At 34.3% G+C, this 26578-nt stretch overlaps 1 protein-coding gene and 1 pseudogene across 1 annotated transcript; one reads left to right on the forward strand and one right to left on the reverse strand.

Annotated features, from left to right (window-relative positions):
* Positions 1–13175: 13175 nt before the first annotated feature.
* Positions 13176–14300, reverse strand: LOC107890118 (probable L-type lectin-domain containing receptor kinase S.5; annotated as a pseudogene).
* An 8297-nt stretch (positions 14301–22597) lies between these two features.
* On the forward strand, positions 22598–24429 carry LOC107889497 (peroxidase A2). Its single transcript, XM_016813940.2, has 4 exons — positions 22598–23182; positions 23336–23527; positions 23619–23784; positions 23875–24429. Exons 1-4 carry the CDS (start codon positions 22940–22942, stop codon positions 24291–24293), a joined length of 1020 nt encoding a protein of 339 aa, XP_016669429.2. The 5' UTR covers positions 22598–22939; the 3' UTR covers positions 24294–24429.
* Positions 24430–26578: the final 2149 nt, after the last annotated feature.

Here is a 26578-nt window from a genome sequence, read left to right on the forward strand (position 1 = left end):
AGGTTAAATTATACAATTGGTTTCCATATTTTTTTTTCATTTTAAGCAATTTAATTTTTTTATTTTATGTTCTTTTAACTTTCTTTTTTTTTCCTTTATTTTTCATTCTCTTTTGCTTGTCCCATTATTTTCCTCCTTTCTCCATCTTTTTTAATATAGTTTTTCTATATTTTCCATTTGTTAAAACTTTTTTTATGTTTATAAAATATGAGGAGATACATTAACAGATTTCGGGACAAGAAGAGGAAGTGCCACCCTCAATGGAGGTGGCACCACCGAAGAGAATAAGCCTAAGACCCTGGGCCTTGGTGGCAGCAACGGTGGTAAGGGTGTGACCACATCTGGGACTAGGCGCATCTTCATCGGTGTCCTAAAAAGTCTCCAAAATCCAATAAGTAGGAGCCGAGATTGCCACGGTTTCAAGCCCATCCCTACCCCACCCCACCCCACCCCACCCCTCACTTGTAATGCAAAAATATCACACATTCAATCCTCAAATTTAGTACCATAAACATTCGCAAAAGAATCGATAGTCCAGACATTGGAGCTCCATAATGGGCCCAGATTTCTTGCTTAGGACCCATATTCTCGTCCTTTTTTCTTTTTTTAAGAAATTAATCAATCAATTGTTCTTATAAAAAAGAACCCAAAAGATCGAAATTCCATCATTGGATACCCTATTTTATTTCTTTAATTTTAACTTTTGAAAACTTAAAATTAAGATACAATTTGAGTGTGGAAGATAATTATATGTTTTTTTTCTCTAATAAGTGGATGGTGGTGGCCGGCTTTGTACAAAAATGGTGTTGTGTTATGAAATTGAAATCCCCTTGCCCGTGCCACATAAAAGAAAAATGGAAAATAAATAAAAAAATTTAAAAAATTTAAAATTTTATAAAGTATGGGGACCAATTGCATTTGGTACGAGTGACTCAGCCCAATTCAAAGGCCATAATAGAGATGAGTTTAGTTTCCCTCAAGGCCCAATTACGAGATCCAAATCCAAACAGATAAAGTCAAAACTCAACTTAGTGGTTCAAGACTTTATCATGAAAAAAATTTGAGAAGAAGAGTTGAAGTTTCAAGACAATAAATTCTGGAGTAATGATGAATTAGAAGAGACTAATTATGTTCGTGGGCCTAAACTCTCAATCTATGACAACAAGCCCATGTGGAAAATGCTAACAAGCTTAAGCATTTCACTTCAAGAACCCCAATTGATCTTACAAGCTTAGACGTTTCATATTGGGTTTAAGTTTTAGGCTTAATTTTTATTATATATGAGCACAATATTTTATTTATTAGCTCTTATTATTTTATTCCAAATTTTTAAAATTATTAAGTATTTTAAGTTATTTAGGAATTTTATATTAACAAGAAAGTTTAGTTTAAAACTACTTATTGTTTAGATTAAATTAGAGTTCTAGTATACTTAGGAGTTTTATTTAGATTTATTTATCTAGCCTATATATAGGCTTTTGCATTGTACACAATGGAGACAATTATTATTATTCTATTTCTCTTTTGAGTTAATAAATGCTCTCTGAGTTTTTCTTTTTAAGAATTTCTCTTGAGTTTCTTTTAGAAGAATTTTAACAATTCTTTTAGATTGTGGGGATCATCTTCAAACTTTTTGTTGCCAAGGTTTTTATCTTAGAGGGGAAATTAGAGCCGCTTGAAAGGGGTTGTGGATTCTTTGTGTTTCCAAGGCTTCTTAGGACTTCTACACGCCACGTTCTATCTTTCCATTTATCTTCTTTATTCACTTCCTTAATCTTTGATTTATTATTTGTTTTAATTATTTTATCTAACTTGGATTTAATTTCGTTTCAGGTTGTGTAAAAAAAAATCCAAGTTTCTTTCCGAACGTCTAGAGCCCTAAGTCAAATCCGCGACTTTGACAAATTTTACGATCCGCTTTCGCATTTATCCTTCTCACCCTTTATCAGCACTGGTGGGCATGGAACCAAGAGGAGCCTCTGACTAGTTTTGGCATATTGTTTCTGTAGGGATTTCAATCGCAGGAGGCTCAGCGGCGTAGATTGGAGAGTCTGTCGAATTGGCGAACTCTACTGGCAGAGTTGAAATTGGAAGCAAGGCAGGAACAAATGGAGTGTTGGCTCTTAAGGGAGTAAACTCTTTCTTAAGTATACGTCGAGCTAGTTGTGAGCGATCACTGTCTTCTGTATGTTAGGTGCTTCCTTCCACCCTTGGCCTCTTTTGATCTTTCTTACCAGTCGTTATTCTTGGTGGGGCAACGGTAGCACCTTCATTCTCACAAACCTCGTCTAGTAAAGCTAAGACATCCATGTTGACTGTTGGAACGAGCGTAGAGGTATAAGAACTGGACGTAGACCCTACAATATCAACAGGAGAATTAACTTGATTAGAAGGAGTGGAAGACGTACCATGACAAATAATGTTCCACTAGCGTGAACACAGTTTACAATGATCATAGAAAAAGAAGGGAGGCTCCCTCATCCTCCCCACTAGAATTCATGCCAAATACTTATTGGAGTTTTGGGGCCAGGCTGCTCTAGTAGAAGGGACATTCCAAGAATCCGCCCATAATAGAAGTTCATTAGCTTGGCGGCCATTGGGACTTAGACTTTGCAGACAATATTGGAAGACATGTTTGACAATGACGATTTCTCTAAATTCTAGAGCACACCTCACCCTTAAACGTTTGAACTGTTTCCAAGCAATCCATGAGTCAACAAGCTAACTTTGCAAGCAGATGTCTTCCTGGGGTAAAAACCAGTAGGTGGGAAAGCCAAACCCAGTTTTGAGCTTACTAGTGACCCTCACAAACTTGTCTTTTCTAAGATACAGGTTTGAGGTCCAATTCTGAATTATGAGCGTTAAACCCTGGAGTGTACTGAAGTGGTATTTCCAATCGAGACACATTGTCTTTTTACTTTTAACTTGTAAATCTTTTGGAATACACCAAGCATTGGCAACTCATGATGCATACATAAGTTTATGAAAAGGGTCACCAATGTCTAATAGGATAGGGCAGAGAATTTCTCTAGTGCAATACTATACTTGTTGATCACCGAGCAGAAAAAGGGGTGTAGTGGTAAGTGGAAGCTAATTTCGAATAAGAAAAAGGGAATGATAAACCCCATGGTATTTTCACTTAAGTGACACTCCCCTTGGACTATTTAAAAGTCGAAGGTATAGTTCTATCAAAGGATGCCTTGGGCCCCTAAGTATCGAACCAGCTCTTCATCAATGTTGTTGCATTCATACATAGGAGTAGCCATACATTGGGTATTATCATGACCAATCTTAACGTATCTCTAGGGCTGTCATTTCTATTGCTCTGGCCACGGCCACCACGGCCTCTTTCGCGTGTAGTTGTTCGAACCATTTTGAATAAATGAAAAGGAATGAGAATGGGGAAATTACCTTTAAAGAAAATGTAAACTGAAGACAAAAAGAAACAAAAAGCTTTGACAGAAGTCACATGGATTGATTTGACTCTCTCCATGACTGGTCAACAGTGAGGTTAACCTTTATCAGATTTTTTTTACATACCCAAGATTTGGTAAGGACATGAGGGAGACCGAATATATATTTATAAGAAGGGAATGGTTCAAATAGTTTTTCTTTTTACTTAATGTTCAGGTTCTTCTTTCTGACCTCAACATTTTCTTTTTTGTTAAAATTGAACTAAGATCTAGTTTAATCAGTGGATGACTCAACCTTCTGGTAAATCTTATAACTTTACACGTTACAATAATAGAAAGGAAGGGTGTTACAGGAAAGCCTTGTATGGGGGTCGCATGTGGTTGAAATATTAGTAACATGTCTATGATGAGGGTTCTAATGGGAATCTTATAATCTTTTAAATAGTTGCTGATGTTGGTTTTGGGGGAATATTTAAAATGGAGGCTCCAAGATGAGGTTAAAGTGAGTCTATGAACTCGTCTCCTTCATGTTATGATATCATGATCCTTTGTATGATCATCGTATACTGAGATAAGCATGTCTTCCTGAGGAACCATAGTATGTATTCTTGTTCATATGATTATCTGTGAAATATCTATACGTATGTGTTGACATGTATGTTATATTGTATGGTAATGAAAATGTATGGAAAGTGTATGAGAATTTATGTGATAAGAAATAAGGTCTGACTGAAAATATGAATGAACTCCGTGCAGATGTGTTCATTTTATCATTTGAGTGATGCATGATTGATCTGCCATGAATTATACTAGTATTTAAATCCTTTTTACATATAACTCTAGCTTGTTTAATAGTTAAATCAAATCATCTTAGTATATATTTAGGTTTTCATACTTAAAGTAGTAATTTATACTTTCTAGTAGTTTTTATTACATTTTATATATCTAAATGAGGTTACATGATATTGTAGGTCAAGTCAGGAGCTAAAGATGTTTATTCGGGCCAAAACTGATGCCTATGTTATGACATCAAGACAGAAGCCAAAAATAAGTTCTGGAACGAAGTTTCCCTTGATATCGTGACACGGCCCTCCTATGTCGCGAAATACCCCCTTTGGTTGGTTGCAACATCACAGGCTTGTGTTGCAACTAAGCCTTTGCGTAGCCTAAAAACTCCTGCACGTTTAAATTATGTTTTTTAGGGAAATTAGGAGTGTCTGTCCTAGTCGAACTCTAAGGACTTCAAGAATATTTTAGGCACTTTAATAATCCGAGTTTAACTTATATAAAGGCCATTGTAATAAGTTTAAACATAATTTTAGGGAGATAGAAAATATACTTAGGGTTTTTATTTCATTCTTATTTTTTACTTGTGTATTTTTATGTTATTGTAATCGGAAGATCCTATTTCGAAGTGTGATTCTCGTAAGTGGAGATTGTTCTAGAGTCATACTTTTATCGGTAAATCCATGAGCATCTCTTTTCCTTTATTCTATTATTTATATCTCTTTCTTTAACATTATTTAATTAAATGTTTGTGTAAATATTAGAATCAGTTTATGCTTTATACATATCCCACATGGTTTCAACTGTTTTAATCTTATTAATTGATTGAATGATAGAGTTTCTTAGTGGATTAGCTGTTTGGGATAGGAAGAATTTAAACCCTAGGCTTAACGACCCTAGGAAGTCATTTTGGTGGGAATTAACCCAAAATTGATATAGCCTATCCGTGAACACCTTAACTCTGAACTGGTCTAAACTGTGATGTCAGAAAATAAGTGGTTTTTATCGACTCATTATTCTAGTAGACGTATTGAAAGATCCTGCTAGGGTATTGACTGGTTGATTAATTAAAACCCTATATAAATAATTAATTAGGTAAAATAATTAGATATAGACTAAAAGGAACTTGCATAGTCAAAATAATGAATAGGAAAAGTCGATACATGAATCTAAGAGTAGATTTAAGTTTAGTTAAATTTATTTAGTTTATTATTATTATCTTGCTTCTTGATTCACACTACTAATTCGTGACTCGAATAGATTAGTAATTATTTTTGGTAATTGGCTTAATAGTAGTTTTCCCCAAACTAAAATTCCTTGGGTACGATCCTCGAAATACTTACCAAGTGTTTTATTGTAAACACACTATATCACAACCTGACCTATATACTTGCGGACACCGCCTCAAATCCATATCTTTAGTTGCAGTATTCACACTTTAAACGTTAGTACGTCCGAAGGCGGTCAATGGCAATGTATGCTGGTGGTAAGGGTGTTTCGAGTGAAGTGTCGAGAAAATATGTGATACGATAATGAACTATGCATTGGTGCTTTGATGATGTTTATGGGGATAGTAAACACGATGGCCGGTATGACGTAATGTAGCACGTCGGGACAGTAAACATGAAGGCAAATGTGACAATTATGTGGAAAGACCATGGCCATGAGATATTTTGGAAATGATGGATGAAGCCACATTTGTCTTATAGGGTTCCTACGTGTCCCTAGGGCCATGATGGACAAATTTCAAGTAGTTCTGAGTTTAGGAAAATTCATATTGCCAAACACGACAGGTTACTTGGGAAGCCTTTGTGGCTAATATTGTGAAAAGTTTTTGTGGCTAATCTTGTGGAAAAGCCTTTATGGTGTGTTATTTGGAAAATCTGTAGAGTGAATTCTATAATGATCAAGTGGTGAGATGTTAGTCTGCCTTGTGTGAGATCTTGGTATGCCTATAAGGCATTTTTTGATAAAATTCTCGATAGGGTAACCAACTGATGAATCCGCCTTAGTGATCTGCTATGACAGGGAACTTTATGTATTGGAATATGGGGTAGTATAAGTACTTGCCAAACTTGGAATTTCTTAGATCCTATATTGAAGTTATCTAAGATTTTATTGCTTGAATTAAAACGTTGTATTCTTTTAAGTAAGTATGTTTGTCTAGATTGATTTGAAGATACGATGTAACTAGTGTTCTGATAATCATTGGGTCCTATAAAAGAATCTGTCAAGAGTAGCATCCGCTGAGTATCATTTTGAAAAGCGTATCTAACTACAAACTGTAAAGAAATTGTGTAATGGAATTTGAAATATGGTGTGAAGTTTAAGACCCGTTAGTTAGGTAAGATAAGTATAAGATGATTAAGTGCAGAGATTGACGTATGGTTATCTGCCAATCAAGAACCAGATTGAATCTGCCAAGGTCTGAGAGGGAATCCAAACCCTTGAGTCGAGAAATTCTACAACATCGTTGAAAGGTAATATTGAGTGAGACCCACTAAGTTCTTTTAAACTTATATGTGTCTTTTGGTATGCAGCTTTGAGAATTGAACCAGTGTGTTGGGAGGGACGAAGTTAGGGATGTGCCATGGAGGTAAACCGAAGGCAATATTATGAATATAGAGGGACATTTACAGAAACATGTTTTTCAAATGACAAATAGTACTACATGTTACGAATATGTCTATTTTATCAAACATTTGTAAAGTTTTATTCTACTTTTGTGACAAACGATAAATATATTATTCAAACCTATTATATTAAAAAAGGATTTTAAATAAATAAGAGGTATTGTGATATCTTATATTCGGATTCGATAAATCGGGTCAGGAATAAGATGCTACATGAACGACGAAAAGAAAAAGAAATTTAGATTAAATTATGAGTAAAAAATGACTTTTTTCTTTATCACTGAAAAAAAAATTTAAAAAAGAAGTATATATATATATACAGACTTGAATATTCAAACTTTTGTTTCCTTCCTTTTGCCTTCCTATCAAAACAGCGTTGAAAAGGAATTATTTTGGTGACTACATTAAATTTAGATGAATCATAAAAAGAATGAATTGCTTGTCTTCAATTATTGAAAGATTCAAAGTTATTATACTTTATAAACCTTTTCTTTTTCTTTTTCTCTTTTTTTTGGGTTAATTAGAATTAAACTGAAATTTAAATTATTTAATACTAAATAATAATAATATGAGGATGTCTTATATATTTATGAAATCCAGTTATAACTTTATCCTGAACCATCCATCATTTGACTAATTGATTAATATTCTGTTTTTTTTTTCAATTCAAAGAATTGAATTTGAAATTTTTATTTATAAAATAAATAATTCGGATTAGTTAATGTCCAAAGCCAATAAAAAAGGTAGGAATGATTGGGTTGCATGTGTTGGTATTTCACCAAGAACAAGTCAAAGGGTATCTCATCATCTTTATTTAAAACATCAAGTTGGTAACTTAGTACAATAGTTTCTTTATTTAAATATTTATGTTTGTTAATGGCTTAGTCGCGAGATGTTCATTCACAAAACATAATCTTCCAATTTTTTTATCATATAATTCATTGAATTATTAAATTAATAAAATTAATGGGATTTACTAAACATATCTTAAAAATTATAGATTTTATAAAAAAAATATAGGCAACTTAATTTAAGGTAAACCATAAAAATAGTCACTTTTGTTTACCTCAAATTATATTTCAGTCATTATGTTTGAAATGTTACGTTTTAGTCACTATGTTATTGTTTTGTTATGAAGTAATTACTTTGCTGTTAAACTCCGTTACTTCCCTAACGGCAATCCTACATAGCAGTCCAAATGAGTTTTAAATGCCAACTTAGATGAGATAGTTTTTTCAATTAAAAGAAAAAGAAGATGAGCGGTTTTTCTTTTCCAGTTCAAAGTGTAATTAATTTAAAATTTTTAATTAATTAAATTTATTTAATTAGAAACCTATTCTAGTTCCAGTTGGCATTTAAAACCTATTTGGACTGTCACGTAAGATTGTCGTTAGAGAGGTAACGAAGCTTAACGATCGTAACAAAATAATAACAAAAGTGACTAAAACGTCAAATTTTAAACATAAATAACTAAAATATAATCTGAGACAAACAAAAATGATTATTTATGTAGTTTATCCTATTTTTAAATATTAATTATAAGGATTAAAATACAATTTTTCAAATTTTACAGAGTGGGGGGCCGGGCACGTGTGAGCGAATCCAAAATCTATTCCATGTACAGCCATGGATGAGTTGGGTAAGGGCGTGTTTGAACTAAATAAATGAAAATTTTACACTGAAATAGTTGATAATTGATTTAGTAAAAGGAGTGAAACCGTACCGAACGAAAGAAAAGGTGATAATCATAATTTAATTGCAAAACACATGATGATTATCCTAATAACAAATTGACATTGACTTTTTTAGTTTTGTTTTGTTTTGGATGGTTAGAAAATCATTGTCAATAACTGTCTATCCAGATTAGGTGAGCTCAGACCCTTGGACTTTTTTTAATTCCATCTATTTGGAACAGCAGAAAAGTCATCTCCCAACACAATATGATTTTTAACCTTCAACTAAAACCGCTGTTCCAAGTCTCCCGCGCGCAAGCCTGTTTTATGGAGGGCAGGGCCAATATTAACTATTCCTACCCACTGTTCAATATAATGATATATATTGCATTTCTTACACTAACTATGCAAAGAACAACAAAATTGCCTTATGTCTCATAATCCTACATATCTTGTGCTGCCAAATAATACACTCCAACAACAATAACATCTTTTATCGCAATACGTCCATCGTATTTTATGTTCACTTCTCTGCCTTTGACTTAATCTGCACTAGAACATTATCCACTATCAAACAATGATATGACTATAAATCTCGCCAAGACATTTGTTATAATCAACATATGATCCTTAAATGCTACTGTCCTTACCCTTAATCACTATTTTCAATGTAATCGGATATTATTAACTTAACCAAACTGCATGCATGCTCAATTTCTCTGAAATTTAAATATAGAGACACTAGTGCCACAAACTTTAAGTTCACAGAGTCGAAGACAGTTAATAACTAGAAGCATACAAAATCCAACATTTTATTGCCTGAGCATGCAGCAGTAACAGTAAAAACATTCGGTAAAACACTAGAATAGATTCAAACTGGCAAGAGAAATATAAATAACTGCACCTTCTCAGCAACCAAAAGTTCCCTCCGGGTATATCGATCTGCCGCAAACATTATGCTGAAACTCAAACGACACTCAGCAGAAGAATTTTCAATCGGAGATCAATGAAATGTCATTTGATGTTTACATGTTGAACAAGATGTAGGGTACAGGTGAAAAAGTTAAGTCAATACGTTTGATCAGGTGATGTTAGATGATACAAATGAAAAGCATGGCCCGACAAATACTCTTCTACTACTCCCAAGTCCCATCATCTCAATCTGCTGCTTGGGATCCCAGATCATTTGTATCTGGAAAAAAGAAAGGAAACAAGTTAGAAGTCCAAAATTTTGAAAGAACCATATAATAAAGGGAATTTATAATGACAATAAAATCAGTGGGTTGCGGTTGGCAGATGTATATCATCATATGTCATTCCTAAGGGTCAATATCTTCCAACATTCTCCTACCCCCCCCTCCCCGACCCCTAACCAATAAGAAAAAAAGAACTCCATATCTCTTTCAATCACAATTAAGAATAAGTGAGAACCACACACCTGATTCATGTCAAATGACACCCCAGTTTCTGAAAGCAAGAAATAATAGCCTTAGCAGTGCCAGAGGTGTCCAATTTGCCAGCTTGATGGGAGTCCATCACCTAATCAAGATCAATGAAGATTAGCAATATGCAACCAATAGGACAAAATACTAAAGATGGTGCCTAAGAAAACTTAATAGAAATAATATTTAAGAAAAAGGAGGCATTCCAAAGGACTATCATATTTTGTCTTGATACATAATAAATTACTTTATTAAAAAAAAACTTACAATTAAATTTTACACAATTTCTTATGTACTAGATAATATATTTTTGTAATTAAACAATTCATTTTGAGTTATTACAATTAGCAATATTCATTATTGTAATATTTATTACATGTGGTGTCAACAGTAATTACAATATATATTATTTTATTTACTTACAAATTTTCTTATAATGTATATATTATATTTTGTAATAGCAAAAAATCAACCATGGTTCTAGGTTTATTACAAAAACCATTACTTCATTACAATATTTACTACAACATTTTATGTAATATATTGTGTAACACCATTACAATATGTTACCTGATTAAATAATTTCTTACATAGTACATAATTTGTTTTTGTAATCAAACAGTTCCTACTGAGAAGATTTGAAAAGTGGGGTGAGGCTATCATGTTTGTGATCGCTTGGGTCAATGGTGTGTCTAATTTTCTTAAGGTTTGATATAGTGTGTCAAAATGACATATTATGTGTTTTATTTTGATAAATTTTTGAGCATGATGTTACTAATTTTATTGTTTATCGATTAATTTTTATGTAGACGGAATGTAAGTCCAAAATATGGAGAATAAATAAAAATATGAACTCACATGAAAATTTTGGGCATGAAAGACTTATTCTTTATTTATATATTATTTGTAGCTTGAGTTTTATCTCTTATATTTTATTTAGATAAATATTTAATTTTACATTTTAAGAAATTATGAAGGAGTAGAACACAAGGAATTAATTTCCAGTTTAAAAACTGAGTTTGGAAAGAGGGCAGAACCTCCTTGTTTTGTCTTCGGTTTTGAAAAAAAGAACAGGGTTCAACATTGAAGGGAATTCATAACATGTGCCCTCCTCAAGGTTTTATCATATCTTGCACCAATATTCTTAAACTCTAATGTGTTCACCATTAAGGATTTCTCAGGTCAGTTTGTTCTTCAATGAACTTAGTCTGTTGCCTATTTCTTATAGTCTCATCTATTGCGACCTTTAAGTGCAGTTTGTAGTGGAATGGCCTATATATCATTGTGATGTAGGCATTCCACTGTCGATTCCCTCCACAAGTTGGATCTTAAGGGAGGAGTAGCAAACACCTCTTAAGCCCCATTTAGGACCTCAGTTTGCGAGACCTTCAACGGAGTGTAATGGCGAAAGGGGATCGAGGGAACTCTTTACAAGTGCTTTGGGCAGTAATAATAACGACACCCTATTGTCGCTTCATCTAATCTCCACTAGGCAAACTGTCTATTTGAACTTTTTGTTAAGCCTAACTGTGGGATTGCCTCTAAGGATGCCTTGGGTCCTCAATTTCCTTCTTTTCTCCGACTTCATGATACTCGGTACTCCTTCGAGGTTCGTCTCAATCATATTCTCTTATGTGAGCCCAAAGGAGTTCATTTTGAGCTTGTAACTCTTGATATTGTTGCATAGTTGGTCGAGAGTTACCCTATTCTTCTATATCATTATGGCGTTTTTTAAGGTGGTTCTCTATAGGGTTGAAAAGTAACAGGTGAACTTTCTCCATATCTTTCTATCGGGATGGCAGGTGCAGTGAATGGTAGGTTCGTTGTGAAATTTTGGCCTAACTCCTTAGGCCGGTTTGGTTTGAACTTGAGTGGGGGGAATAAACTTTTATCTCTTGACTAACTACGACCTTTAGTGGATAGAGACATAATTTTCAATCATTCCCATAAACAGTGCCAATTGTTACAACTTATGAATAGAAGTGGTTTGTGAAGGAGGTTCAGACCTTGAAAGCTGCGAAGATCCGTTATTGAATGTACAGTTCACACCTTGAAGGGTGTAGAGACCCACTACTAGAAGGTTAATGGGATAGTCAGATAGTATTTGGACAAAGTAGGGTTATGTTCTTCTCACTTTTCCTTTACCCATTACTCGGGGGGTATTTATAGTGGGACGAGAATTTAGCCATGGGTCCCTCTTTTATCGGTCTTAGGTGCCAAAGTAGAGTAACAAGTGCCTGACTTAAGGTATTGCTAAATCTAACCTGAAACGACTTGACGAAGGGTTATTGAATGTGATAGATTGATGAGTGTTTGTGAGTGGTCCTCCCAATATATTCCTTAGATTATATGGATCCTAGATGAGTGGCATTCAGGTGATGGTATGATAACTGCTCTAAAGGTTCACCAAGTATGACTTTTATAAGAGTAAAGCAACATAGAGTGGTGATGTGCCATGAGTTGTTCCTCAACTAATTTGGGTCGGAGTTTGTGGGATTGGGCCTTTTAAGCATATGGGCCAAATACAAGAGTGAAATAATTTTCATGCTAAAAAATAATGCAATTAAATTATAAATAAGGTTTGATAGCTTAGAAGTGGAGCAAATATCAAGAATTATTTAGAATTATTTAGAGCTTTCCACTTGTGTTTTCGATACTTGGCTCTTAGCCAACTTTCCTACTATATATACTTGTATAGAGTTGAAAGAAAGAAAATGAAAGAAAAAGAAATAAAGTGACTTGAAAGAAAATTATAGAGACTAGTTATATTTTAACTTAAAATTTCATCTATAATGATTACATTATCATGCATGCCACCTTATACTGTTATATTATTATCTACATTTAAGAGTTAAGTAATCATAATGTAACAAATCGTTATAATTACCATATAATAACTTATAAAATTGAATGATTAATTGAATGAAATTTAAATCTTATTAAATTTGTAGTTGACAAAAAAAATTATATACCTCCGATTCATTTCCTTCCATAAATCCAAGATAAATTAGGCATCCCAACGCAGCCATCAGATCTAAAGTTTCTAAAAGAATTAGTATTCTATTTTACATGAAATTTATGTACTAGTTAGTTTCAAAAAAACTACTGTACTATTATTATTCGACCAGAAAAACACCACCCAGGAAGAAAAAAGAATGCTATTGAACATGATAATGATCATCTGCCACTGAGTTCCATTGTTGGTGCAAGTTGTTATCCGCTGATGGAGTTGTCGATATCTTCTCTAATGAGTGGAGAAGCAGTGGCTGCCCACATAAAGCGGGCTTCTCACGAGGCACATCTGTGCATCCACTTCCCTTGTAAGAACCTGCAAAGCACTTGGCATTGAGGGTCTCTCATGAGGGTTGGGGTCACAACAGCCCAACCCCAGATAAGTGTGCACCGTGCTTCATCCTCATAGAAATTCTTGTTTAATCGATCATCTATTACATCAGAAATCCATCCTATCCTATGATGTTCCCACACCCGCTCTACAATGCTGATGTTGTAGTTGTTTTGCTCATTTTGATGCCCTGGTTTTCTCCGACAGATCACTTCAAGTATTAGTACTCCGAATGCATAGATGTTGGTTTCAACGGTTGCCTTACCCGTATGGAAACTTTCTGGTACCGTATAGCCTGGGGTTCCGGTAATCTCCTTGGTTGAATGGTGTGTTTGGTTGTTGGTTCGAGCTAGTTCAAAATCCCCCAATTGAGCATTGAACTCTGAATCTAACATTATGTTACTGGCTTTTACGTCTCGGTCAATAACCCTTTTCTCACAACCATGATGGAGATAATCCAGTGCCTTGGCTACTCCGCAAATGATGTTGTGCCTTGTTTCCCAATTCAGAGTTGTTTCCACAGTGTTAGAAATCGGGTTCCGAAATATGGACTTGTCTAGGCTTCCACTGGGCAGGAACTCGTAAACCAGTAGGAGTTCAATGCTTTCATAGCACCAGCCAAAGAGTTTAACAAGGTTCTTGTGGTGGAGGTTGCTTATGGTGGTCACTTAGCTATAAAATCTTGCTTCCCATGGCGAGTATTCTTTAGAATTCTTTTCACAGCTACCTCTTCCTTTCTCAGAACTCCTTTATAGACCGTCCCAAATCCCCCACTGCCAAGCTTGATATTACATTGAAGTTACCTGTGGCAGCTTTAACATTGACAGAAGTTTTACTTCTCCTACTCTAAAATTCATTAATGGATAGATGGAAATGACTTCTTTTCTTGTCATTTATTAGAATCTCAGCCCACGTTTGGGGTTCCTTTCCAAGCTAAAAACAACCACGTTTCACAGCTTTCATTAGTAGTACTAAAATACAAATTGGTTAACAACAGTGAAGTGTTTCATTGCACCCACATTATCTCTTTTTCCGCTTCATACTAATATCCTCGACGGTGGGATTTATTTTTCGCTTTATTCACAATTTGGGTTTTCAACTATATCGTTTTTACATTTTACTTTCTAAACTTTTTTTCTTCATTTTTCTACTTTGATCCTTAAAAAAATCCTGACCAATGAGAATATGCCACAACATTGGTGATATGGCACATTAACTGATGATGTGCCGACATAATAAGTTGACGAAGTTAATTAATGTTGACAAGTGAAAAATCATTAAAAATATTTTTCAAAAAAGTTAAAAAATTGTAAAATTATAAAAAATTGTAAAAATGGTAAAAAAAATTATTAAAATATTAAAAATATGTAAAAAAAAGTATTAAATTTTTTTAAAAATTTTGTGAAAATCATTATTTAAAAAATTATTAATAATTATAATAAAATATTTAAAATTTTGAAAATTATACAATTAGTATTTTTTTACAATTTTTTATTTAAACAATCTTCTAATATTCAAATTCAAAGTTGGTTTTTTAATTTAAAATTTAGTTCATTTGCCAAAAAAAATTTAAACATTTTATTGAAAAATTTTCAATTAGACGATGAGGCTTAATCAATCAAATAATGCGTGAAATCTATGATTGCCAATCCATGAGCATAGGGATGAATCTTCAAACTCCTTATTTTAACAATATTGCGCTCTTTATTAAAATATATTTTACATTTTTTTTAAAACTTAAATAATTTTTGCAATTTTTAAGCATTTTTACAAAGTTCTAATTATTTTTACACTTTTTACATTAATATTTTATAATTTTTATATACTTTTACGAATTTTTAATTTTTAATAATTTAGCTAAGTTGACTTAATTTTATTTATTTCTCTTTCGTTATGCTTCATTTCCATATCTTTTATGTTATTTGCAAGTGACTGGAATATTCAGAGGTTAATGGGCTAGTGATCAAAATAGGATTAAACAATGATTTAGAGAGTGAATGCAATTTAATTTTCTTGATTTGTGCTCTTGCCATTAATTTAGGTGACAAATTGAAATTCTAGGGGAAAGTGGGTTGAGAGCCACCCACCCACTCTACACTAGCAATTTAGTCGAGAGGCTGCCTAAGATTGATTTTAGGTAACTATTGAAGAGCCAATAGCTAAAGGCGAAGCTGGTAACTATAGTCAACCAGTTGAAGTTATTGGGGGAGGTGTGACAATAAACCTTGTATTTTTTAATCACTTTGCTGAAATATGGAGATGCGTCTATGCCATTGATTCTAAATTCAAGTTAATTTGAAGTAGATTATTAATTGTCATTAGCTGAAGGTGATCCTTAATCACTCCATTTTATGAATCGAAGTTGAATAAGAAATAATATTCTTTTATTGTTTCATTTACTTTATTTGAATTATTTTTAAGCATTCTTTATATTTATTAATTTATTATCTGTTAATTAGATTTGAATATGGGTCAGGTCAAGTCAATATAAAAAATTTAGGCTTATTTCTTAGTCTGAGCTCAACTCGACTTGAAAAATAAGTCTAAAATTTTGCCCAAGTCCAATCCAAATAAAAAATCTAAATCTAAGCCCAACTAACTTGTATTAAAAAAATTATATTATTTTCTATATAAAAAAATTTAAAAAATATATAATACATTAGATATACTAAAAACATTAAAATAAATATTTCCCAATAAATAAGAGTTATACAATATCCAAAAATAATAACAATATAATAGCAAAATGACAATAAAATAACATCAAAATAAAAACAAACAACAACAAAACAGCATTGAAAAAAAAGTAGGCAAATTCAAGTCAGTTCGGACCCAAGCTAAAAAATTCTTACCCGAGACCCAGCCCATTTAAAAAATAAGTCTTATTTTTTGTCTAAATTTATTTTTTGAACATATATTTTTATTTAAATCTTTTCACTTTTCGGACGGACTTTTAAACTTGAAAAGTGAACAAGGGAAGTGAATTAGTTGAAGTCCGGTGCACATTTTCTTGTGAGTTGAAATACTTAAAATACTTATCAGTGGATTTGTTTGGTTGTAATTATTTATGCATTTCTTATGAAGCAATATGGCTTTAATTTAATATCTACTCAGCCACCGATGACCCGCTAGTCACTACAAAATTACTATTTCCATAGTCGTTCTTCCGGTTATTTTTTCCAGTTCAGTTCTTAGCTTGATCTCAAGGGCTTCTAGAATTCCTCTAAGTCGACTCCTAACCCTCCTTTTTCTAATCCTGATATTACCATACACTTCCTTATTACATATATGTTCTCACAGCCTACATAAATTTTGATATCATTTTAGAAAATGATCATTGCTCCTTCTATGACTTCTTGACCAGGCCATCAATTGATGGAAGGACCAGCCTGAAGACTTAATTCAAAATCTGGGGCATAATTTGAGGACATTGGTAAAATTAACCCTAAAAGAAATGATCAGATTCTCGATCTACAAATACAAACACCAAAGCAATTGCAGTTGTTAGCACCATTAATTAACATCAAATTTTGTTAATGGCAACCTAACATTTTATCATATTTTATCCCTGCCTTGCCGCCAATGATGTCAGTCTAACCTTATATGTCGTTCCAAAAATTAAACTAGTTGATTCGGTGTTGAAAGCCTACCAATATTTTATTATCGTCATACCTGCCATGAGATTCGTTCGTCTCATGGTCTTCAAAAAATTAGCTTATTCCGACAAGACGAGTTGTGGTCAAGCAAGCCCTCCTATCTAAAGTGTAAGGTTTCAACTGCTCTCACCCAACATCCACTTGTGTCCCTCCTTTCCAGGCGACTGCTATTTCTTTTGAACAGGACATGCCCTTTTTTAGGGAAGTATCATTACAGCATGCTAAACTTTCAACAACTTAATGAAATCATTCTTCATTCATATCTCATAATGCTGATTACAAGGGGTATTTAATGCATGCAGTACATGCAACCTCACCAGTAACTACTAACCGAAAACTTAACAACTTACTAACTAATAACAGAAACTGTTACTCCTAACATGCCCCTTACTTATCAATTCTTCTTCTCATCAAAAGCTTCTTGACTTGTATCAGTAACACAAAGTAGATCTCGAAACTTAGTGAAAATTCCCACTGGCAAAGGTTTTGTCAAAACATCAGCAATTTGGTCTGATCCCGAAACATGGCCAACTTGAAGTACACCATCTGCAACTTTTTCTCTAACGAAAAACAAATCCATCTCTACGTGCTTGAATTTTGAATGTAAAACCGGGTTTCCTGCTACTGCAACAGCAGCTGAACTATCACACCATATCAATGCTTTCCTTGGAACTGGAACATGCAACTCAGTCAGTAATGACCGAATCCAAACCAATTCTGCAGCGAGATGAGCAACACTTCTATATTCTGCCTCTGCTGTTGACCTAGAGATCACTTGTTGCTTCCTTGAGCTCCAGGAGATCGGGTTCCCTCCAAGAAACACACAGAATTCTGAAGTGGACCGTCGATCATCTACATCCGAACCCCAACTAGCATCCGAGTATCCTTCAAGTAAAAACTTCGACGAACGAACAAACTTCAACCCATAATTCAGTGTGCCTTGTAGATATCTTAAGATTCTTTTCACAGCTTTGAAATGCAAATCCGAAGGTTTATGCATAAATTGACAAACTTTGTTAACAGCATACGCTATGTCGGGTCTAGTAATTACCACATATTGCAAAGCACCAACGATACTTCGATAATGACTTTCATCTTCAACAGGACTCCCAGTATTAGCAGAAAGATGACCGGTGGTGAGCATTGGTGTAGGTAAACTATTTGACTTCTCCATAGATGCACGTTGAAGAAGATCCAGAATGTATTTTCTTTGTGTGAGAAACAGCCCTTGTGTAGTGTACTTGACTTCAACTCCAAGAAAGTAACTTAGCTTCCCCAGATCTTTTAACGAAAACCTGGCATTTAATTGAGTAACAAAATCACCTATGAACACAGTATCATTCCCAGTAATGATAATGTCATCGACATATATCAACACATAAATCAACTGGGACTTGGTTTGAAAAATGAACAGAGAATTATCGGCTTTGGAAACTTCAAACTTCATGGACACCAGGAATTCACGCAACTTATTGAACCACGCCCGTGGTGCTTGTTTGAGACCGTACAAGGCTTTCCGAAGCTTGCAAACTAGCTGCTCACCATTTGCCCCTCGCTTTTCGAACCTCGGGGGCTGCACCATGTAGATATCTTCACTCAACTCGCCATTCAAAAAGGCATTATTTATGTCTACCTGTCGAAGTGGCCAGTTAGACGACATAGCTAAGGCAAGTACAACCCGAATTGTAGTTGGTTTAACAACCGGGCTGAATGTTTCTTGAAAGTCGATACCAGCTTCCTGCAAGTAGCCCTTAACCACGAGCCTACCCTTATATCGAGCAATAGACCCGTCTGCATGTTTCTTCAGTTTAAAAATCCATTTACAACCAACGGCTCGTCGTCCTTTAGGTAGTGGCACGAGATCCCAGGTTTGGTTAGCTAGCAAAGCATCATATTCCGCTTTAGCAGCGTCTGTCCATACCGGGCTTTGAAACGCCTCACTTATCGTCAAAGGCTCCTTTTCAGCCAATACCGAAGCTAAAACTTTCGGTTTAAAAATTCCATTCTTTGAATGGGTCTGCATGGGGTGCATATTAACATTCAAAGGAGCTTCAACTTGACATTCACTCTGTCCATGTGTCAACGAAATTTCTGACCGACACTCATTTGGACCACATAATGGAGAAACCTCTGTTGGAAGAGAGATACCACTTAACGAGCTGGAACAAGGAGGAGTATGATGTGATGGAACTGAAGAACATGCCATTGGAGATGTCCTAACCAATCATGTGTCTGCTTGTGTTAAACTTGTTTCAGGAAAATTATGACGCATAATAATAGGGAGCATGGTCTGCTGTTTACAAGAGTCCTTCATGACATTGTTGTGGAACTTTGAACAAAAACCACCATGGAACGGAAATCTTTCCTCATCAAACCGAACGTGCTGAGAAAGATACACCCTACCATCATCAACAAGACACCGAAACCCTTTTATATTCGGGGTACTCCCAAGAAAAACACAAACTTTTGACCTGTACTGTAGCTTGTATTGCTGAAAAGGTCTCAAATCAGGATAGCAAGCACAGCCAAACACCCGAAGAGTAGTATAGTCAGGTTTGTTACCATGAAGTTTCTCATACGGACTCATTTGATGTAAAACTAAGGTAGGCAGTCTATTTACTAAATAAACAGCATGTGCAAAAGCATAATACCAAAACTTCAATGGTACACCAGATTGAGCTAGAAGAGATAATCCCATATCAACAATTTGTCTATGCTTCCTTTCAGCCACTCCGTTCTGCTCGGAGGTGTATGGACAAGTAACCCTATGTTGAATACCCAGTCGAGAAAACTCTTTTGTCAAAACACGATATTCTCCCCCACCATCTGTTTGGAACATCTGGATAGAACAACCAAATTGAGTTTTTACCATCTGATGAAAATTAGCAAAACAAGAAGCAACCTCAGATTTATTTTTAAGAAAGTAGATCCAAGTATATCTACTGTACATGTCAACAAAGGACACGTAATAGCAAAACCCATTGGAAGGCACATGAGCTGGCCCCCATACATCAGAAACTACAAGCTCAAAAGGAATCTTGTACACTGTAGTGGAAGCAGGAAAAGGAAGCTCTTGAGCCTTGCCCATTTGGCAGGCCGTACATATAGTAGGTAAACTATTTTGTACAAACGAGATTTTACAAGATTTTAACACTTGAGACAATACATTAGAGCACGGATGTCCAAGTCTATTGTGCCATAAAACTGCAGAGGAAAGTTGGGTACTGTTTATTGAGCACGAACTAGGCTTCGAAAGAAAACTTGTACTATCGAGAGTAGACTTGGACAGCTGAAAACGGTAGAGACCTTCATGCATGTGGCCCTCGAGAAGGATCTTCCCTGTCTGAATGTCCTTCACAAAACAGAGAAAAGGATGAAACTCAAAAAGACACCGTTATCTTTTGCAAACTGTCCCACAGATAACAAATTTTTGCACACTGTAGGAACATGTAACACACGCTGAAGATGAAGAAGCCTAGAGCCAGCCAGAATATTAGAAGATCCTATATTAGCGATAGGTGCTGACTTACCATTGCCCATAACAACCTGACCTGCACCTGTATAAGGAGTCACTGACATAAGAGCGGATCTGTCAGGTGTAACATGATTTGTTGCACCAGAATCTGGATACCAGGTTTGATCAGCTGATGATGACGATGAAGTTGACAGTCGAGAGCACGAACCAGAACAATTAAGTACAGAAGAGCAAGCCGTGGAGGAAGGAGCAAACTCGTGCACTTGATGAAAATTGACTGAAGGGTTTTGTCCAAAATAATTCTCATCAAATCGATGATAACAATTTTGTACAATATGACCAACCTTACCACAAAGTTGACACTGTGGTCTAGAACGAGACCATCCTCGACCAGTGCCTCTAGTTCTGCCACGCGACCAACTGCGAGTCGAACCACGAAAACCTTGTTTTGAGTCCTGAGCATAAGAAGGTTTCGAACTATCTGCATCATCTTGATATTTAGTTAAGTTTGCCTGCAAAGGAGTTTCTGACAAAACAGCCAACTGTCTAGCCTCAAAATCAAAAAGCATATCAGTCAGCAAGTCCAACGAAACTGAAGCCGCAGACGCAAAAACACGAATAGACTCATATTCAATGGGAAGCCCAGACAGAATAACATTAACTTGCTCTTTTTCCGTAACATCACTGCCAACAGCTGTTAAGCTATCAGTAAGAGTCTTGACCTTATGCAAATATTCTTTAACATTTAAACTACCTTTCTTGATCGAGTATAATGCATGACGCATACTCGAGATCTTAATATTCGACGTAGCGCCAAACCTTCTTTCAATGGTGTTCCAAATATCAAGACTCGTTTTAGCTGCAGTTAGATGAACCAAAACCTCGTCCGTGACAGTCGAAACAAGCCAAGCAGCAAGAAACTTATCCTGTTTCTTATGAACAAGAAAACGAGGATTATCAACAACACGACCATCAGCCTCTACAAGAACAGCAGGAGGAACAGAAACCGTGCCCAAAACAAAGCCTTCAAGCCCATATCCTTCAAGAATCAGCAACAACTGATGTTTCCACAGCAAGAAATTACGGTCTGCAAGTTTGACCGTGTCATGCTTGGTAAAATATTGAACGGTTGAAGATCCACCAACGCCAAGATCCTGCGACTGAGTTGCTCCACCAATATTTGAAGAATTATGCGGAGTATCTGCACTTGGCTCCATGAGAAAACAAAAAAAAAACAACAAAACTATTTGATGAGAAAAAAAAATTTGGCTCTTGATACCATGCTAAACTTTCAACAACTTAATGAAATCATTCTTCATTCATATCTCATAATGCTGATTACAAGGGGTATTTAATGCATGCAGTACATGCAACCTCACCAGTAACTACTAACCGAAAACTTAACAACTTACTAACTAATAACAGAAACTGTTACTCCTAACACAGCAATGGTTACTCTAGGGAAACTCAGAATCTATGATGGGCATTCAACTTCCACCCATGTATGATTAATTAGTGAAATTTAACTTAATTAAAAGTTTTTTTTATTGAAATTTACAAGCAACACTTACTTTCTACATTCATCAAAATTAATTTGGTTAAAAGTACTGTCATTTTCGTAATTCTCCGCCCCCTCCCTCGGATTGCGGAAAAATAAGGAAAACTTTTTACCAACAAAATTTTCATTGCGTCCAAGTAAATCAGATGTAACGTTAACTCTTTGGCTTGGAGATATTTCACATGTTAGATCACTGGAAAGCACTAAACTTTATCTGTTAGGCAGAACCAAAAAAACTAAAGGTAATATGTCTACGTTGTACCATTATTGATTTATTGTTGCATGTTGAAGTCAAGTTTCCTTTTTTCTGGGTTTCTTAGCCATATTAAAAGTGACAGAAAAATGTTAAAATTGCTTTAAATTTTTGCCAAATCGATGGCGTAATTAGTGGGATAAATGGAGCACCTAATGGCTAATATATGTATCTAGTTCCCGACGTTCATAGATTCAATAATTTGTAAGACAGCCTTTAAATTTACCAACTTCTATTGACTTTAAGAACTTATGTTTAACATTTTTCAGCCATTTTTATTAACTTTTTGTTTAAATGCTTGTGATGTACATTGAAACCTTTCTGGATTTAACCAAATATGTTTCCTTTTCGTCATAAACAAACTTGTTGACTGGGTTGCGAAGACTATGTCCCCCCGGCCCCTTCATCATTTAACTTTATCGTAAACTATTTCTTTCTTTATGAATGGAGTTGTCAGTGAAACAATACACGCTTGTAGATACTGTAGACCTTTTAATTGTGTGCATGCATACACACACGCGAAAGTGAGAGGAAAAGAGATTGGACCCATAAAAGAAAAAAAAAAGATAAAGGATGCTCTCAAGTTGGTGATGAATCCTTATATAGTAATATATAACAGAGATTGGCGCCCGAAAGTTTAGCAGTATATTTAAAGGCTAAAAGGAAGGTCTTATGCATTCACGGGCTAATAAACCTATTTGAGGAAGATGAAGTCATCAACCACAATGTTGCCTTCAAATATTGCAAATTATGCTTCCTTTTTCTTGTTAATCATTTCTATAATATTATTAATTGTTGGATCCAAAGCTCAATTGAATTCTACATTTTACGATAACACGTGCCCCAATGCTTCCAGCTTTGTGCGGGGAGTTATTCAGCAGGCTTTACAATCTGATGTTCGGATCGGTGCCAGCCTCATTCGTCTCCATTTCCATGATTGCTTTGTCAATGTAAAACTCACTCACTCACTCACTCACTCACTCACTCACTCACTCACTCGCTCGCTCGCTCACTTTTTATCTTTTTATCTTTTTTTGTTTATGAATATCATTTTGTTGCACTGGTTTGAGTTTTAGTAATCAATCTAAAGGGCCTTACGACAGGGATGTGATGGTTCCATCTTGTTGGACAACAGCGCCAACATACAGAGCGAGAAAGATGCAGCACCCAACACCAACTCAACTCGAGGGTTTAACGTTGTTGATAACATCAAAACTGCTCTCGAGAACTCTTGTCCTGGCATTGTCTCTTGTGCTGACATTCTGGCCCTCGCTGCTGAAGCTTCTGTCTCTTTGGTAACCCTAAATAAACTCATTTTACATATATCAACAAAACCTCAATTATTTAACCGTCATTTGCAATCATACCGTGTGGTTGTGGTTGAAGCAAGGGGGTCCTTCATGGACAGTACTACTAGGGAGAAGGGACAGTTTGACAGCAAACCAAGCAGGAGCCAACTCCTCCATCCCCTCACCATTTGAAAGCTTAACCAACATCACTGCCAAGTTCACTGCAGTGGGGCTTAACACTAATGATCTTGTGGCATTATCTGGTATAAACATTTTCAAATCTTCTCTAGTTAGTAGCTCAAGACATTAGATTCTCTTGTTTCATTAAAATTTTGGCATCTGCAATCATGTAGGTGCGCACACATTCGGACGAGCGCAGTGCAGATTATTCAGCAGCAGGCTATACAATTTCAGCGGAACAGGCAACCCTGACCCCACACTCAATTCATCCTACTTGACAACACTCCAGCAGATATGTCCTCAATCAGGGAGCGGATTCAATGTGGCGAATCTTGAACCCACCACACCCGATTCTTTCGATAATAATTATTTTGCAAACCTTCAAAACAATCGGGGCCTTCTTCAATCTGACCAAGAGTTGTTTTCCACAAGTGGGGCTCCCACCATCTCCATTGTCAACACCTTCAGCAGCAACCAAACTGCCTTCTTCCAAAGCTTTGCTCAGTCAATGATAAATATGGGGAATATCAGCCCTTTAACAGGAAGCAATGGAGAGATCAGATCAGATTGTAAGAAAGTTAATGGAAGTTAATCAAGCTATGTTTGTTTCCGTATGAATATTCTCCCCCCCCCCAAAAAAAAAAAAAACAAAAAAAAGTATTTGTCTATAAAGAATCAAAGTAACTGTCATACTTACAAAATAATGGAACCCGTCATATTTGTTTGTACCCGGTGGAAGTTACTTTTATCAATTATGTGCAAGTTTTATGACTACTCATTTATGCTACGTTAAATTTCTTTTAAAAAAATTGTTTGTGATTATCTAGTGAAAATGAGATTAAGTTTAAGTTTAATTTGAAATAATTTTGCATTAAATTAGCTTGCAAATACAAATCATTTGCATAAAGCTAAATTATACCTGTAGTAAATAAACTTGAGTTTTCAATCGAATCAAGTAAAAATTTTTTTGAGTTAATCGAGTTGACGAGTCCTATTTTATCATTTTAACTCAATTTGAATTTTTTTGAATCAACTCGAGTGAAATGAAATTCAAGTCGAGCCGAATCGAATCGAATCGAGTGAAATTATTCGAGTTAAAATAAAAAATTAAACATATTAAATTAAAATTTTGTTACAATACAACTAATTCCATAATAGAGAGCATAAAGTTGAAAACTTATATATTTGAAAAAAATTCAAAGTAAAATAAGGAAAAAATACTTTAATATGATAAACTTGAACTTATTTAGGTCCCAAAATTATTGTTTTGGAAAACATTTAGATTTTTAATTTTCTTTATATATTCTTTAAATTTTAAAAAAAAATTATAATTTTTTTAAAATATAACTTTTGGAATTTTTATAAATATTTTGAATTTTAAAAATTGTTTTAATTGTTTTAATTTCTTTTTTGTAATTTTTGTTGAGAGAGACCAATTTATTCATTTTTCAAAATTGACAAGGATCAAAGAGATACTTTTATCTAGAAGTATATATAAGTGGTCTTAGAATCAGACAATGAAAATGGTAATTTAATTGGTTGTATATAATTGAAAATAAAGTAAAGGATTATAAATTCTTACCCAATAATTGGTACGCGACTAGATTTGAACCCATGTTATTTAGATCAATAGAACTTTAGTATTACCACTAAATCAAAATTTTATTTTAATATACTTTTTTACATTTTAATTGTATTATTCATACTTTATTACCTACATCAATTGTAGATATTGGTAATGTTATTGATTGAGTTGGTGTCACAAGTCAACTCAACACTAACTTAAGATTGATGACAACATCATGATAAACAATTGTAGTACATTAAGTATTCTTAATATGATGTATTTATGTGGTTAAATTTCATTTTACTCACAATTTAATCAATTTTAATCATTTTAATATCGTACATATCTATTGTGTTGTATTGATACTGTTGTTGATTGAGTTGGTGTCACAAGTGAACATAACATTAACTCAAGATTGATGCCAACGTCATGATGGACAATTGTAGTGCATTTAGTATTATTAATGTGATGTATTTACATGTTTAAATTTTATTTTACTCACAATTTAATCGAATTTTTATTTTAAAATCATACATATTTCATATGTTATTATTTATTAACTTCATACTAGAGTTGTCCATGGTCGGGTCTTAACAAAATTTTAGGCGCGATTGCTAGGCTCGAGCTCTGCTTGACTCAAAAAATTGGCCTAAATTTTTGCCCAAGTCTGACCCGGATAGAAATACTAAAACTCGGGCCCGACTCGTATTAATTTTTAAAATTTTATTTTTTATATAATTTTTAAAATATATATAATATATCAAATACACTAAATATATTAAACTAAATGTTTCTCACCAAATTGAAAATAAATTAAAAAAATATTTATACTTAAATAACACTAAGATAAATGTAACTTAACAAGCAAATGCCTCTAAAATAGTAGCAAATTTAACAATAAAACAAGTATTATACAATATGCAAACATTAACAATAAAATAGTAGCAAAATAATAATGAAATAGTAACAAAATAGTGACAAAAAGTGGAAAAATATCATGGGGATTTTCTTATTGAAAATTTAAGTCAGGCCAAAAAACCTTACCCGAGGTCCGATCCTTTCTTAAATAGGTCTTGTTTTTTGCCGAAATTTATTTTTCAAACCTATATTTTTACTCAAACCCTCCCGACCCAACTTATTAACAGCTTTATTTCAAACCGTGCATTTCATTATTTATTATATATTATTGTTAAACACATATATCTATATTATATTCCAAAATATGTTGTGTATGCACATAGAACATGTAATAGAAATTCCAGTTTTTAATAATTGTTTTTTATTTTTTTACATATCACTATTGAACTGAA

Source organism: Gossypium hirsutum, chromosome A09 (assembly GCF_007990345.1).
Source record: "Gossypium hirsutum isolate 1008001.06 chromosome A09, Gossypium_hirsutum_v2.1, whole genome shotgun sequence".
Lineage (NCBI taxonomy): Eukaryota > Viridiplantae > Streptophyta > Magnoliopsida > Malvales > Malvaceae > Gossypium > Gossypium hirsutum.

What these genes read in the sequence shown, in the direction of transcription:
- LOC107889497 (XM_016813940.2), top strand. Translation starts at nt 22,940, where the DNA reads ATGAAGTCATCAACCACAATGTTGCCTTCAAATATTGCAAATTATGCT. An exon ending in TCCATGATTGCTTTGTCAAT is followed by an intron (nt 23,183 to 23,335) that starts GTAAAACTCACT and finishes GCCTTACGACAG; the next exon opens with GGATGTGATGGTTCCATCTT. An exon ending in TGATCTTGTGGCATTATCTG is followed by an intron (nt 23,785 to 23,874) that starts GTATAAACATTT and finishes GCAATCATGTAG; the next exon opens with GTGCGCACACATTCGGACGA.